Below are 17,703 nucleotides of genomic sequence, written 5' to 3' on the forward strand. Positions count from 1 at the left end.
GAAATGTGGCTGGGAAGCCACAGGGGAGCATGCTGGCAAGGCAATTTAGGTCCCTGGTCTCAGAATCAGGAAAAGGTGATAGCTGGCTTCACCTGGAGAGATGCTGTTCCTTCCTGTTGCTTGCATCTCATCAAGCTGCCAGTAAAAGGAGGAGCTTCTGAACCCTTCTGTGCTCCTCTGAACCTCTTTAGCACTCAAAACCGACCCTGCCACACATCTCTTCTGCAATGAGTATTTACAAGCTTGGCTACTGACCTTTGAAATGCAGTAATTCTTATGATCATCCCTTAAGGTTAAGATTTCATCAGAACTTCAGACTCCTTACATCATCTATTTTTTACTATTTCTGATGAAATCCAAGCAGCAGAATGTGTTGGTTATTTGTTATAACTGACAAAGATGAGCCAGGCAAAAAACAAGAATTTCACATGGAGATTCATTAAACTCTCTGTACTGATCTGGAATTTGTTTGGCAACAGCATTCACAGCCTGGTCCAGCAAACCCCTCATCTTACTTAGAAATCATTTAAGGTCAAGGTTCTCAACAGAAGTTTACTTCATTCAACATCTGAGGGTTCAGGCAAAATAATAACTGATTCTCCATACATTTTTAACCCTATCACCAATAAGAGGTGCTGTCTACTTTCACTGAGGTCTCAGCTAATATGACTGCCCTTGAATTTACTGTGTGCCAGCACCACCCAGGGGCTTCTGCCATGCTCACCTGGCATGCAATAATTCATTCAGTGCTGTAACTCCACTGTGTGCCCATTTGCAAGGCTGTGGTGAGCAGCCCAGCATATGTAACATGAACCTTTGCACAGAACAACAGATGGCTTCAAATTCCTTGTGCCAGTGACTGGTAAAAATGCCCCCACTCCCTCTTCTCCCAGTCAAACACTCCAATTGCTGATGTTGACTGACCAGCAAAATGCTGGATTTCAAGCACCTGTATAAAAATTACTTATCTCTTAGAAGCTAGCAATTTTACTTGTAATCCTCAGGGTACTTTTGACAGTATGAAGATACAGCAGAAACCCCAGAACATCCACCTTTCAGCTATCAAGAGATGAGAGGATTCCTTCTGGCCAGCCATGTCCAGGACAGCAGCTGTATGCTTTAGCTGTTATCTCACCGGGTAGCACTCTTGGCTTTGTCCAGTATCCTCCCCCTATTCAAGTGTAGCTATTTTTGTGACTCTGCTGTCCTGAGTCTGCTGCTTCCAGCTACAATGAGAAAACAAGAGGCACCAAGGCTTTTTTCATCCAGGGAATGGTATCTTTCTGTATTTCTTGGCACGCTGCTCCCGCAGCCTGCACTAAATGCAGAGATTGTACCAATGATGTATTTTTTGGGAACTCACATACTGAGCTGCCCATATTTTTCTGTCTCTGGTATCACCCTGCAATGGCATTCTAGATCTCCTGTCATAAACAAAATTTCTGACTGTTCTCGCTATTGCTGTCCTACACAACCTTCTTTGCTTATTGTATTCCTTCATGGCAGTGCTAATGCTCTTCCTGAGACACATACCTCCCTCACCAGACTGCAGGTTCTCCTATGTTTTCAGCATCCTTATGTTCTCTGTCTCTGAAAATATAACTGATGTGCATTTTTTTGGAAGTCTCCATTAGAACTGGAAGAATGCTTTTCCCTTTCTGTTATTTACTGCCCCGTATCTTGGCAATTAGCTGCCTTGGAGTAAGAAAGAAGTGGCTGTGTTCTCTTGGTACAGCCAGGCAGTCTGTTGGTACTGGAAGGCAAAGATCACCTCCAGCTCTGTGCAGGATGCAGGGTGACAAAGGAAAGGCTTGTCAGAGAGAAGCTCACCTGCAGGGTGCTCGTCATGCTTCATTTCTTGGTGGCGTGCAGTACTCCATGTTTTCTCTAGGTTATTAGAGATCCTCTTGCTAAGTTCCCAAAAGGTTCAGAATTAGGTAATACCTAAAAAGATGACTGGCTCAGCCAACTTTTGAAAACAGACTTTCTCAAGAGAAATAAGAAGTACCTCTACAGCACAAGAACAAGGCTAACTAAGAACTTCTCTTTTAAGGTTAACCCATCTGGAAATCAAAACTAAAATTATCTTCAGTGATGGAAAGGAGCAATTCTTCTCTAAATTGAACGTGGTTTTGAGATCTCATATGGAAGCATCTTGCCATTTGGGACAGAAAATGGCAAGGTGATGTAACTATCACAACCATTGACACAGTAGAGCTGGACTAACTCTACAGATATCTGAAATATTAATATTTATGTCAGAGATTAGCCACATCTTCCTTATATTCCATGGAAAGAGATCAACACCTCCAGACAGAGATTCCCCTGATCTACTGTGAATAACCTAACTAGAGTAGATAGATAAATTTCACCTCCAGGGGCCCTGTAGCTAGGTATAAATTCTTAGTATATACGCTGTAGAAGTTAATTGTTTTGCTCAAATGATACAACAGTATTGCTGCAAAATACCTCTCAGTAAGGAAGGAAGCAGTAACCGTGTTTTAATGTTGTTTTAAGAGAACTTGACCCTGTGGTGGCAGCAATCAGGGATGGAGATGAAAAAGAGATATGCAACATGATGAAATCAGGAAAAAACCTTTCTGAACCTAATAAGGATGGCTGGTTACCCCTCCATGAAGCTGCATACTATGGCCAAGTGGGTTGCCTGCGCCTGTTGCAAAAAGGTCAGTGAAATTAAAACTAATTACAAAAGAAGAAAGAATATGATTAAGCCAAATAGCAGAATCAGTACCACACCAGTCCTTGTCTGATACTGTGTGTGAAGCATTATTCAGCTTCTATGACTGCGTATTAATTTCACTTTCTCTTTGTGGATAGGCTTCCAGAGTGAAGCCCTAGAATTTATGATCTTCAGGAGAAAGTAATGCTCGTTTAGATCTTGTCAAGACCCAGACTTCTCACAGTAAATCCTTGTAGCTTGAATCTTGGCTGTTGTGGTCTACTTGGAATCCACAGCTGGCATCAGTGTCCCACCAGCTGAAGATTGAAACCAGTGCTTCCTTGCCAGTGACTGAAGGTGGCTAACTACTGCAATTTGTTTTCAAACTGCTGCTGAAGTGCAGTTATTCAGCAACTTTCTGCATTACTAGTGGGCATAGATGGACATTTTCATCTGAGTCAATGATTAATCTGATTTATGGTTATTCATTTTATATTCTTTGTTTACTGAAAAGAAGGAACGAACAACAAAAACTCATCTAAAACCATAAGGATTGCAGGTGCTAGAGATATTTGTGCAGCACTACACCATAATGTCTTTGGGCTTATGGTTTCTTCACAGCATACCCCGGCACAATTGATCAGCGCACCCTCAATGAGGAGACTGCTCTCTTCCTGGCCACCAGCCGGGGCAACCTGGACTGCTTGCTCGCTCTGCTGCAGGCTGGGGCTGAGCCTGATATCTCCAACAAGGCCAGAGAAACTCCTCTCTACAAAGGTGAGGTCCAGAGTTTCCAGGACAATGAGCTCCACTAGGAGAGAGCTCACAGTATTGGCCCCATCTCATTCACCTCAGACATAGAATCACAGAATCATAAAATCATTAAGGCTGGAGAAGACCACAGTCCAACCAGCCCATCACCAGCATACCACTAAACCATGTCCCTCAGTGCTACACCCACACATTTCACAAGCACTTTGAGGAAAGTTGGCCCTGCTGCCTCCCTGAGCAAACACTCTTTCTGAGAAGAAATTTTTCATATTATGCATTTCATAATATACAACCTGGACCTCCCTTGGTGCAACTTAAAGCCATTACCTCTTGTAGTGTCATATTGGTTCTCATGCCCTGCTGCTGAAACTCACCAATTAATTTTTGCATTTTGATCCCCCTAGTAGACTTGCATCTTCTCTGTCTGACCTGCCATGCCATGGTCTCTCCTCATCCACATTCGAGATAGATTAGTGGCATAGGCTGCAAAGTGGTGTAGAGATGGGGCATGAGTTGTTCTCTGGGCTCCTCAGCATCGAGTGTTTGTGGAACATCCCAAACTTTAGGAAAGCAGAAAGCTGGGTAGTGCAGGATTGTATACACCTTTCCAAGCAGTAGGTCCTATGTGGCTGTTCTATGTGGGAATGTATTGCCTTATTCACATGTGAGTGGTACTTGCATATGGGAAAGACATGTTTATGTCCCAAGGGAAGAATCCAAATCAAAAGAAAGGACCAATGTGAGAAAAAAGAACTAATATTTAAAGCAAGAAAAACAACTGCTATGGAATGTGCTGGCCTATCTCTGAACATTGTACAGCAAAAGCTAGTTGTAAAAGTAGGTGCTTATTTCGAGTGACTTTAGTTTGGGGTGCCAAAGTTAAAGCATACAGGAAGCCTGACAGATTGGAGTTCAAGGAGCAATTGAACAAATTCATAGAATAAAGATAATCAAGAAAATACCATTATCTGAAGATGGTCCTGAGCTGTGAATTGCAGGCTGAGAGAATTCTATAGACTCACTTCAGTAAGGATATTTTCTGGCTGACTCTTTTTATTTTATTCTTTTTCTAATCTATATTGAAACTCATTTGTAGCTCAGAACAGTGAGGTCCGGGGTCATTTTGCTCAGAATTTTCAAATATAGTGTTCAGATCATGCCATTTCTATGCCATTCTATGCTATTGCTTTATAAATTATCTTCTGTCCCTTGTCACCTCCCTTTGTCACCCAGCTAGTACTAACATGATGGGCTAGATTCTCTTCAGAACCAGGTTTGGAACAAGTCCTGCAAATCACATAGCCTCCTACAGGTCCAGAATGAAATCTGACTTCGTTGCCAGATCCTGTGCAAGTCCCAGACACTGTCCTTTGACAGCAGCACTGCCCTTGTATTGAGCTAGATGGATATACTGGCTTATTCAATAAGTCCAAGCTGTGTTCTATTGCTTGTGCCATGTGAAAGGAATATCCAGAACACCCATAATCTTTCCATAAGCTTGTACTATTCACTTTCCTTCTCTTCAAAACAGCCTGTGAGCGCAAGAATGCAGAGGCTGCAAGACTCCTGGTGCAGTACAATGCTGATACCAACCACCGCTGCAATCGAGGATGGACTGCTCTCCATGAGGCTGTCTCCCGAAATGACCTGGATATAATGGATATCCTGGTAAAAGGGGGTGCCAAGATTGAGTCTACAAACTCCTATGGGATCACTTCTTTATTTGTTGCAGCTGAGAGCGGGCAGTTGGAAGCTCTGAGATACCTGGCAAAATGTGGTGAGTAGAGTTGTGCCACTGATATACCATTGCTCGTTTCATCCTCAATATTTCAAAGTTCCCATTAATTTTCCCTGGCTCAGCTTTTCTATCTCTGTAGATAAGTACTAGCATGTATTGCTGCTGAAACCCTTTTGCTCCAGATGGCAGTTTGTGTAGGGTCTTTCAAGGCATGGTCTAGACACATGCACTTCTTTTGCATTCATTTGAGGCCACCTCCTTTGGGAAATAATATGGTGCTCTCTAATTAAATTGCCTGACAGCTTTCAAGATCCGTATTGCTGTGCACGTGTAGATTAAATCCAGTCATAAAAGAAAACTGTAGGTGGTAAGAGATGGCAGAAGTTGAACATTAGCCAATTCCATCTGCTCAAAAACATGTGCCACTAATAGACAAGGTTAGCTCACCTCCACTAGTGAATATTGCTGGAAACAAAGTCCTATTGTATAGTTAATGAGTTTACACCAAGGAGAAGCAATCTCAGTCTCTCTAAGGTGTATGTATTCAAACACGTAGGCAGAGTGAATTTGATTTTTATTTACACTAAACCTACCTATTACTGCTCCAGTCATGTAAATAAGGGCACTGATTTTACTAACATTCTGAAGCATGTTTTATCCTTGCAGTGGGCTAATGCTTCAGTGTGGGTAAGAATTGGATCCTGCACTTGTGAAAGAAGAGCTAAATGGCAGTAAAAATAAGAAAAACTTATTGAAGCAGTATTTATGGCTAGGAAAGATATGAGAGACAGAGAACAAAATATATATATGTATGATCTGCCATTCAGCTAACATTTTAAAGTCAATTTTGTATGACCATTTAGTCCATCAAACTGCCTACAGTTTTAGAAAATACACTGGAATGTAATTTGTGTTTCAACTTAGACAGATATTATGATTTCCTTAAAGTTCAATTTTGAGAAAACTAACAAGAGAAAATCCAATAAAACTGTTCAATTGTTTCAAGCCCTCTAGAACTCCTCTGAGAATACCAGAAATTATATCACTGCATTGTTAATGATGATCAATGTTCATCATAAGATGGGTTTCTTTTTCATTTCTTTTTCATTAAGAACATAGTCCTACGTTATGTTTTGTCACTGCAATTCTCTTGGTGCTTCCAGCTACATTTTCAAAGGGCCTAACACAACACAGATGTTTCATTTTGGGGTGAGAGCATAGGGAAATATTCTCTTTGGCAGGGAATTTTCATGATCAGATGGAAGAATGATTGTTTCCTTTATTGGAGGTTAGAAGCAAAACTCCAGTGAACTGTCATACACATTTAGGATACATATTAAGCAGCCTTTCTCAGGACAGCATAGCACATTGCATGTTGCAATAGATTGCAGTCAAAACCGAGTATTTCAGACCTTAAGTATCTAGCACAGAAAAAAGCAAGATTCCAAATTGTTAGTGGTCAAAGAGTATTACAGCCTGGTTTTTTTTTTGTGCGTTGTTTATTAAGACAAGCATCTACTACAGTACAAGTAAAAATATACTACAATCTCATTAAAGATATTAATCAATTCTTAGCTAACATTTACCACTTGGACCCTAAATTGAAGCGTTACGAAATAAAAAGATATGTCTTTAGGTGTTGAGTTTTGAAATGGAAGATTCATTGACTAAGTTTTGCCCAAATGAAAGATCAGTAAAATTATTTCTGGTTGCTACGTAGATGACTTGTTATAAAATCCTATTTTAGCCTAGATACATACTAAAATTAAAATAGAGTATAAATAGTATAAATTCACTTACAGTATGAATATAGAGAGTATAAGCAATATTAATAAACCTAAATCAATCAATCAATCATAAATACGTAATCATAATTTACTTTTGAGAGCACCTATTAAAGTCATCTAGTCCCTGCTCTTGTCCAGGAATGTTAAATAGATATTGATACAGATACAGATACCGATAGATACAGATATAGAAATAGATACAGATATAGAAATAGTGTAAATACATAAGTACATATGGAATTATTATGTCTAAAGAGAAGTCCATGCTGAATAAAGAACATGCCAATTTTAAAATGTTTGTCTATGAGATACAAATGAATGGAGCCTGGATTCATGAGTGGGAGCTGATGGCTCATGCCCACTGTTTTAACCTGAGGGTATTTCTCCTTTTCTAGAGTGCTTTATCACTTCGTCATTTTACTTCCCCCAGCAAACTCTCAGTGAGAAAATGATTGCTCATATAAACTCTCCCTCATAAAATTAACATCATGGTAAAAGCCAGTTGTCATCTATAAAATAACTGTACAGTATTTTCATTTTGCTATGATCAGATTTTTCTTCACATCACCTTTCTGCATATGGTGTAGCTCTAGTCTCATGGAGACTTACTTATGTGTTCATTCAGTGCATGTTGTTTCCATCTCATTCAATCCTTTGGTCCTACAAAGATTTTTTCTTCCTTCCTAGGTGCTGATATAAATACTCAAGCCAGTGATAATGCTTCTGCTCTTTATGAAGCCTGTAAAAATGGACATGTACATATTGTAGAGTTTCTTTTGTCCCAAGGAGCTGACGCTAACAAAGCCAATAAGGATGGCCTGCTACCTCTACACATAGCAGCCAAAAAGGGAATTTGCGAGTAAGTTTTAGTTTGTTTCAGTTTCACCTTTTAGGTAAAAACCCAAAGTCCTTACAAAAAGGAGAATTTAATCTCCTAGATCCAGTTATGAGCACTGCAAATGAGGGAAATTGCAATAAACTAAACAGAATGAGTTTGTAGGATAGGATGGATGGGATGTGTGAGGAGAAATATGGGGTTAAAGATCCCATTAGCCTTGCCAAGATACCACCTATTACAGCTAAACAAGCACATGTATCTTGAAAATGGACTAAACAGAACTCCACAAAATATACTTGAGATGGAATGAACAAACATCTATTCATGAAGTTAGTCCTCACTTTAAACCCCTTACCACAGCACACAGCTATTTTTTGCAAAGTATAATCGTATCTCTAATTGTAGTCATGGACCCCTTTGGTGACTCCATTACCACTATTTCTATCAAAACCCTTTGAGAAAAAGTTATAAGATTGCAAAGGTTGTTTGTAGCTAGTAAAGCTGCTTTTGCAAACTGCTACAAAAGATTCTTACATATTTCACAATGTCTGAGGAATTAAAACTTTTGACAGCACTACACCTTCCTATGGCATCTTTTATCCTAGCATTTCAGTCCATTTGGGAAGCCCAGTTTCACTTCTCAAATTACTTTGATAGTCATAGGGATATTTATTTTCTGTAGCTGGAATAGATCTGTTTTGTGGAAGATGTACATTCAGGGGTGACTCAGTGTTAATTTATATAAAGGGTTTATATACTTCTAGCATGTATATAAATACCTTGCATAGACTAATATAGGCATGATTCAAAATTTGTGATTTGACTTACAGAAGCAGTTTTTTGAAAACAAAAACATTTTAGATGAGAAATCTGCCAGAGGCAAAACTCAGCTCCAATTGCTCACTTCCAAAAAAGTTGATCTGACAGTACATTAAATTGATCTGAATTCAATCCAATCTGTAAATAGAATCTAGACAAGTTCTCTGAATCTATTTTTCCCCTCAATAGGTAGGTAGCCCAGTCTGAAAACAAATCTACACAGAAATTCAGCAACCTCAGTGCATCCCTATGTTATGAAAGAATGAGCCAATCTGATTTGGAGGTCATGTCTATTATTTCCAACACTTAGCAGCATAAATGAGATAAGAAGCCAGCCCAAACTCTGAGTTTGTTTACTTGTAAAAGACTGAGCATATTTTTTTTTTTTTTGTGCCCAACTGCCCGACTGCTGTGAACTGAAGTACAAGAGGAAGAAAAAAAGAAGATTTTCTCTTATAAATATTTATCTAAATGATGGAGCTGTAGTCCAATTGGCTGATTATTGTTAATTCCACTGGTATTCAGTAAAATAACACCCTTCATGGTGACCTCTCTTTGTATTCCTAAAGATTTAATACGTAATTCTGCTGGAATTCCTCACTCCAACTTTTTGCCAGAGCACGAAGTCTCCCTACCGTCAAAAAGTCAAGAATGTGGTCCCAAGGCTCAACTGTCAATTCTTGTTGCTTGGTGTTTGTTTATCTTAAAGGACACCTTGTCAATACTGACATGAAGTTCATAAAGGTCCTCTCATCAGCTCTAGGACAAGTGTAAGCTGTCATTTAACTCCTTCACCCTTGGAACCAGGAACCTAAGAAGACTTTGTGAAGTGTGGGTGGATTTATTAAGTAAATGAAAGTCAATCATCTCTTCTCTTTGCACATTCATACTAAGGATCCTCTGCCTCCTTCCTTTAATTTCCAGCAAATAGAAATCACAAAAGAAGGTTTCAGGCGTAAGGAGAAACTCAGCAATATTTCAAAACTGTGTATGAATCTCAGCCCTGTGACAAGGGCAAAATCTGCGACCTTGTTTGTCCAGTCTTCACTACCTTCACTTAAGCTACATTCTTCCTCCTTCCTGATAGGAAAGTCTGTGGTGATGGAGACACCAAATTGTTGAACCAAATCACTTTGAAGGATGAAGGAAACAGACAAGTTAGACTCTGATAGAATTTGATAATTCCTACTTTTCCTCCCAGCAAAATCTGAGGGGTTGTACTGAGGTCTGGGACACTGCAGGTTTTGGATATAAAGTCTCAGTGTGTCATCACTGCAGAGCAGTTTGGGACCTCGCAGACAGAAATGAGGCAGAGCATCCTTAACTCAAATGTGAAAAGCTGGCCAATGCACATGTCCTGAAGGGAAAGAACAAAATAGACTCTTAAATCTTCAAACAGTTGATCATGGGATGACTAATGTTGGCACTTGGCATGGTGTCCTCACAGTACTCTCTTCCCTTTTTGCTATTTCGGCTCTTATAGAACATCTGATAATGGTGGAAAGTTGCCAGTTCACCAGCACTCAACTCCTGCTCCCTGGTGAGCCTTAAGGTGCTATAAGAGTAGAGAAACAGCTTGGAAAAAAATAAAATAAGTAAATGTTTAATTTCCTAAGACATTTATACATTTATTTAATGAAAAAAAAATCTTTGTTTCAAAAATGAGAAGTAGAAGTACCTTGACAACATCAACTGTCCACCATGCAAATGGGACCACAATCCTGTAAAGTGTCATGCATCTTCAACTCTTTTTTCATCTCTTAGGAGTGTGGAGACTCAGACTTTTACAGGACCACAGGCAAAAGTTTTCCTGAGGCTAGCCTATGTTGTGCTTAGTTCATTACGTAAATGTATGTTTTAGGGACATTGCAGTCAAGCTGAAGATGTGCAGCATCTTAAAATAGATGCACTGTGTGCTTTGCATGTTTATATGTTAGAAGAGTTCTTGACTGCTAGATAGAGTCTTTTGCATAGGAGAAGGAGGAAGAGATGTGTTTAAATCACTGCTAAAGAATTGCTTTTACAGATAGGCAGGAGGTAGACTCAGGTTTGATGATTCCTAGTCTCTTTCTATTTCTTAAGGTGCCTTATCTGTATTTATAGGATCAAGCTAGTGCCTTAGCTAAAACATCTAACTTCATTAGCAGGAAATGAGAGTTTAACCTATGGGTTTAATTATGCAGCTCCAGTGATGCCTATGGAGACATAAAAATGCTCATGGATTTACGGTAGCAGGGGTCTTACACATCATATGTTTGAACTTCCGATTACGTAATGAGAGCAGCTCGATTTATGTTGCTGTGCTTAAGGCTGCATCACACTTTCCAATAGCAATCCCTCATTACTGGGACTTAGGACTTGGCTGTACACTTTTTTTCTCCCTGGGCTAAAGCATGGCAAACAGCCTGGAAAATATTTTTATTTCTTTTTCTGCCCTTTCCTAATTGTCATTCTGGCTCCCAACACCTGGGATGGATGTTGATAGCCCAACAAATTTGCCACAGCCAAAAGCTGTGCGGAGGGCCTCTAGTATGGAGCTCAATCCAGGGTAGAAACTGAACTGTAAAATCTGACATGGAGGTCTGGAAACTAAATACATAGTTTATCCCAACTCAATCCCAGATGACTGGAAATTTTCATCCCCTTTCTCAAGGAGGCTCAAGTCTCTGTGGCTGTGACCTGTGAGGCCTACCAGTGTCTTCACCACAAAGCAATCATGATGGATCCTCTGCTATCTCGTTCAGTTCCTCTGACCTGCACCACTTCCTCCACTACTGTTCACACTGTGATGGTAGAGGTGCAGAATACCTGGTAAAGCCTGGCTGGGTGTCTGCCACTTGTGCTAATTGTGAAGATAGGCAGGGAGTAAGCACATTGTTTCTTACATTGCAATAGACCCTGTGGCTTGCATTGCCTCAAAAAAACTGGGTGACGATTTCAAAAAACTTACACTTCCATCTCACATTTTTGGCAGTGTAAAAGTGTAGGGAATTGAAGATAGTTTTCAAGTTCAAACTGATTTTTCTCAGAGCAAATCATTCCTATGCTCAAGTTAGTAGGTTATTACACCTACTACTGTACAGCTAGGATTTGCAGTAGACCCCCTTGCAGTAGAACTCACCATTACTCACTGACTCTCCACTTGACAGGATTGTCTCCATGCTGATCCCTGTGACCAGTCGCATCCGTGTCAAGCGCAGTGGCATCAGTCCCCTGCATTTAGCAGCTGAACGCAACAATGATGACATCTTGGAAGAGCTAATTGATGCTGGCTATGAGGTGAACACCACCCTCTCCAATGAACGGTCCTGCCTTTATGAGGACAGACGCACCACACCGCTTTATTTTGCTGTTTTTAACAACAATATCTATGCCACAGAGCTCCTGTTGCAAGCTGGAGCCAACCCCAATGTTGACCTCATCAATCCGCTGCTTATCTCTATACGCCATGGTTGCCTGAAGACAATGAAACTGCTTCTCGACCATGGAGCAAACATTGATGCCTATATTTCCAGCCATCCCACCACATTTCCAGCTACTATCATGTTTTCAATGAAATATCTTTCTGTGCTGAAGTATCTCCTGGATCTTGGCTGTGATGCAGTTTCCTGTTTTCAGTGCCAGTATGGAAACTGCCCACATCCTGCATTAAATTACAGACGGGACAGATTTAATGATCCTCAGCTGTCCAAAGAACCAACCATAACACAGGTAAGCACTCCTTAAAATACCTTTACTACTTTTGGGAACATCTCTCACCCATGTATCTTGGTAAATTCACATATTTCTTCTCCCTTCTTTCCTGCAAGAGAAAATGCTTTTTTTTTTTTCTCAAATTTATTTACATAAAAACAAAGCTTTGTAAGATTCAGAGAGTGTTCTAGCTGCATATTCAGTGACAACACGGGCATAGGCAGAAGTTGCTGATGTCCAACCCCGAATTTCAGATGAATAATAGCTGACAACAGCTTCTGTTGTCAGATCCTCAATACTCTTTTTCTCTGCAGCTGAGGTGACAGAATTGAAACATATTTTCTTGTGAGGCAGTGTCAAATGGGCAGTAGAAACCAGTTTGTGTTATTTGCCCTGTAATTATTGTTTTATCTGATAATTTATCTGCAAATTTAAGCTCTTGGTTAAATTAAAATTGTATAGTCCTTCACCTTCTGAGGGTAGACTAGTGAATGTAAGCATCTATTTCCAAATCAGGATAAGCAGCCCTGAAGAGAGTGTGTAAATTATTACATTAGCTATATGACTATTCATTATAATTGAGGCATTCGGAAGAGACTAGGAGATTTAAATCCATGGTTGCAGTGTCTCGGGCATGGACTCAGATGTGAACGATCCAAATCATTTATTACAGGTTTTAACATCCCTTAAATATTTTCACAAGTTCTCTCTTGTAACTTTCCCACCCACCTTTACATATCAACAATATAACTTCCCAAAGCAGTCCTTAACCGTGCATACAGGCAATTATCCAATCAGAGCTGTGAGTCTTCCCAAACCATGCACTTTTCTTCCAATTAGGGTCTGCCATCGTGCAGCTTACTTGAACTTGTTTTTCTTTTCTTCTGGAAGTGTCCTTGGTTCTCAGCCTTCCTTTCTCATGCTGTTTATCCTGTTCCACAGCTGAAGCTCTAAATATACTTTTTGTATTCCCACACATGTTTCATATTTTCAAAGCCAATTACACATTTTAGATAACCATGTCTTATGTATGTATATCTGCAGTCCATTCCAAAACTCAGCTACTGCTTCCATTGGGCTGGAATTGGATTCTCAATTCCTAGATGTCTGCAGAATTTCAGAGTGCACATTTTCATGCTGTTGTTGTTCGTTTGTTTGGGGTTTTGTTTGTTTGTTTGTTTTGGTATGATCTCTTCTTGTTGACTCCTTCCAAAATATCTTAAAGTAAATCTGACCTTCCGATCAAAATTTGCTATCCTTCAACTCGCAACAAAACAAACAAAATCCTCAGCATGGCAGTCGTCTTTCATTTTTGGAAAGCATTAGGGAAGCAGTAAGTTAGCTCCTACTGAGCTAAGGTGTACTTTTGTGTGATTCAGAAGGAAGTGTCATTTAGGCTAAATAAATGATCACCATTAAATTGAATTATCTCTAATTCTTGAAACATGATGCTGTTGGACATGGAGTGAAAGAGGGCTGAAAATACAAGGCAAAGAGAGAGCATTTGTATGTACATTAAGTGATAATTCAGCCACACAAAAACAGGTATTCTTACTTAGCTATATGTGATATTTCCATTTGAATCTCACCTAACCATATTTTAAATGAATAAAAAATAATGGGTCACACACAAAACAGAATCATCACCTGAAAGGTCAGAGGCATAAACAGCAGAAGCTGTGTAAGATTATATCCGTGCATAGAGAAACTAATAAGTCTTTGTGAGCCTCTTCTAGAGATTGCTTCTGCATGCAGAGTAAAAAAAGTGATGTCTTCCCTTGCTTCTTAGTGCTGGTTTCTGGCTAATAAAATAAGGCTGCATGGAGTAGCTTTATAATATGGCTGTGATATGGTTTGTATTCAAAAATATAGAGAGTCATATTAATCTTTAGCTTTTTCTACACAAAAGATGTGCATTTCTTATTTTCCTGTATGAAATTACTTAAGGAAAATAGATCTGAATTAGTCTTTATACGGTAATACTATGAGCTACTGGAAGTAGATTTGAAAAATACATAACTACAAATAATTCCTGATTCTACTAAATTAGTGTTTCCTATGAAAGTGAATGCAGAAAAATGCTTTCTGCCTTAGTAGACGGTACCCAAATTGCAGTGTTAAAACCGTTAACGGGGGAAACAAAGCATCTTTCTGCCACGAGAGGGCATTCAGGGGCCTGCCGAGACCTTAGGCAGTGCGTCCCAAACCCAGTTCCACTTCATTCCTGAGACTGTCTCATGGCCTGTCGTTGCAGGTTTGCATTCTTTTGCTTTATTTTGCTCCGTGTATCTTCCTGTAACGTGTTTGGGAACATTTTTATTATGGAAAATATATATATTTTAGGTTGAGCTTTCAAATGAGAAATAGAGGAATAAGAGGCAAGGTCTCTGGTTGGAACAAGAAGAGGAGAACAGTGAGATCCAGTGCTTTATTATCTGAAACCCTATCCTCATTTAAACTTCGATGAAGTAGAATTTCTGTGTGAATGAGTAGTGCAGATCCCCAGTTTGTATGCTGTATGTGCAACTGCATTGCAATGGCACAGGCATAGGCACTGAAGAATGTCAGATATCTCAAACAACATTTCCTTTGAACAGTTGAGGTAGAAAACTCTGGATTGCCCACTGGGATCCTCCAAAATCACTACATTTAATTTTTCTGGGAATGCTCAGAGAAACAAAGTCAGAAGAGTAGTACATGCTTCTGTGAATGCTCTGACCTTGAATGAAAAGACTTTAACAATTCTCTGTAGTTTTATTCATACTAGATGTGATAATATTTTATGTCTGGATAACAGTGTCCACACAAGTGCTTAATTCATTATGAGTTAGGGCTTAGCATAAATCAAAAGAGATTCAAGCTGGTGCATTATCTCTCCTGTTTGGGATGGGCTTTGAAGGTGCCTGCAGACAGTTTCAGTGACTAAGATGATGTATACTGACCATCATTCGATTGTGTTTGGCCATGTGTCTGAGCTCTTATCTGAGGCATGATTTAGTTCACCTCTAACTTATCTAACTGCTCACATTTAGATAAATCCACTGATATCATCTAATAGAGATAGATGAAGCTGTCTGGTATAACACACATTTAGATTAAAGTGGGAAGGCAAATTTTTTGCAATGAAACTGCATAAAATCAGATCAGTGCTTGAGGATCTCCATGATTCTCCATACTAAGCTCAGAGTGCTCTGCGGCTTCCTCTATGGTTCAGACATCAGTAAGGAAGATTAAATGGGGCTTTAGTAAAAATTTTCTGAGGTGAAACTGGAAGTTGCTCCTGCAGTTGGTAGAAAGATCACAAATGCAGTCAGGGTTATTGTTGTTGTTATAATTTCTACTGGTGCATTCATCTTTCACTGATTCTTGTGAATTTGTTTTTTCTTGAAGTTTTGTGATATGGTGTCTACTCCAGAGATAAGTCGCTGGGCTGGGCCAATTATTGATGTTCTCCTGGATTATGTGGGTAATGTCCAGCTCTGTTCCCGTCTCAAGGAGCATATAGACAGCTATGAGGACTGGGCTGTAATTAAAGAAAAAGCAGGTATGGTTACTCAGAAAAGAATCTGGCACAAATATTCCCACTGTTGGATTCAAAATGTCAGTCACCATTTCCTCTTACAGTTTCTGTTCTTACTATTGAAAAGCCCTGTAGGTTTTTAACCTGACCTCTGCAGAACTATACAGTCAGTATCCATCCCCTAAACTCAGTAGAATTTCCCTGCTGAGATTAAATTATATTTTTGGAGCAGGTTTAAAGTACAAGAAATTGCAGGACTCTGTGATGTTCAATTTACACCAGCTGTGGATCTGGCCCAATGGAAATAAGTCTTGCGAGAGCATGAAGGCTCATTTGTCTCCACCTGTAATGGAGGCAGATCATAGAATCACAGAATCACAGAATCACAGAGTAGTAGGGGTTGGAAGGGACCTCTAGAGATCACTGAGTCCAACCCCCCTGCCAAAGCAGCTCCCTACACCAAGTTGCACAGGTAGGCGTCCAGGTGGGTCTTGAATATCTCCAGAGAAGGAGACCCCACAACCCCCCTGGGCAGCCTGTGCCAGTGCTCCATCACCCTCACCGTAAAGAAGTTCCTTGTGCACATTCATGTGGAACTTCCTATGCCGTAGTTTCTGTCCGTTTCCCCTTGTCCTATCTCCACACACTGCTGAAAAGATCAGGACAAGTGGGCAAGGTGACCACCTCCACAGCAGGCCAGCAAGCTCCAATGGCTCTCTCAAAATATTTTTTCTCATGGGATCCAAAGACTTTCACAGATATTATCAGAATTAATTGTCTAGCACAAAGCGAAACTGGGAATGTACCGCATTCATTTTCAGTTGTGATGCTGAGTACTGTGAAGCATCTAGCTTAAATCTTCCTTCACTGGTCAGCTGTGATGGGATATAGCACCCCATCCTCCTTCCCCACTTCCTTCTTTGTCATGCCTCAAAATGAATGAGCAGACACATTGCAGACAAAGCCTGTTTTCCCATTCTCCTCTTGCTGTAGACATGGGTGTCCCTCCCAACTTTAAACCTGTTCTGTTCACATTTTCAACCTGCCTTTCTTTCAGAGCCTCCACGACCTCTTGCCCATCTTTGCCGTGTCAAGGTACGAAGCTTGATTGGAAGAGATCGCATTAAACTTATTGACACATTGCCTCTTCCATACAGACTGATTCGATACTTACAGCATGATTACACACAGTGACCTCAGGCCTGTTAGACTTTCAGCAGCTTCCCAGCATGGCACTCAGAGTCATCAGCATGGCAGTGGCACACCATGAGGAGTTGCTGCTGGGTTGGTCAAGTGCCTTCCAATGACTAATCTACAAGAAATATGCTTCTGGAGTGAAATTGAGAAGAAAAAGGAGTGGACATCTAAACATTAGATTTTAGAGGAGGAAGCACACATGATCCACCTCAGAGCTTAGTCAGCAAAGAAGAAGTGAAAGTCAGTGCTGAAAAATGAGTAGTGCTGAAGCAAGTGAAGGATTTTAAGGTGTCCTGGGGTCTAGTGGAGTCTAGCATCCTTGCCATGATCACAATTCAAAAGCTATTAGAGTCAACGTATTTGGGAAAACAACCACATTTCATTCACTGACTGAGATTTTTGTTTTAGTTTCTACCCTGTGTTTTGGATTTCTGTTCAGTGTTCTGGTTGCTAATTCTCTGATAGTTTAACACTTGCTAACAATTTTACTTTCATTTTTGGACCTTTCTCAGTTGATTAGAGTACTTGATTTATAAACATTCAAAGCTCAGAACTTTTAAATATACTCAGATGTGCAGATTCCTTTAAAAGACAAAGAAAGCTTTTTTGAAGGAGGATGTAAGAACTGTATTTACATCTGGCTAATACAGTTCAAGCTGT

General features: G+C 39.9%; 1 protein-coding gene across 3 annotated transcripts in view; it reads left to right on the forward strand.

Annotated features, from left to right (window-relative positions):
* Positions 1–17,246, forward strand: part of ASB2 (ankyrin repeat and SOCS box containing 2) — a 31,403-nt gene extending 14,157 nt beyond the window's left edge. For all 3 annotated transcript variants that reach the window (XM_065750788.1, XM_065750806.1, XM_065750796.1), the window contains 7 exons: positions 2,518–2,684; positions 3,302–3,457; positions 4,983–5,228; positions 7,664–7,835; positions 11,783–12,344; positions 15,717–15,870; positions 16,904–17,246. In XM_065750788.1, the coding sequence (XP_065606860.1) occupies positions 2,518–2,684; positions 3,302–3,457; positions 4,983–5,228; positions 7,664–7,835; positions 11,783–12,344; positions 15,717–15,870; positions 16,904–17,040 (1,594 nt within the window). In that variant the 3' untranslated portion in view covers positions 17,041–17,246. The remainder of the gene's footprint in view (positions 1–2,517; positions 2,685–3,301; positions 3,458–4,982; positions 5,229–7,663; positions 7,836–11,782; positions 12,345–15,716; positions 15,871–16,903) is intronic.
* The last annotated feature ends 457 nt before the right edge of the window (positions 17,247–17,703 follow it).

Source organism: Cyrtonyx montezumae, unplaced genomic scaffold, assembly GCF_038088225.1.
Source record: "Cyrtonyx montezumae isolate F1298 unplaced genomic scaffold, pur_monq_1.0 scaffold_10, whole genome shotgun sequence".
In the NCBI taxonomy this organism is placed as follows: Eukaryota; Metazoa; Chordata; class Aves; order Galliformes; family Odontophoridae; genus Cyrtonyx; species Cyrtonyx montezumae.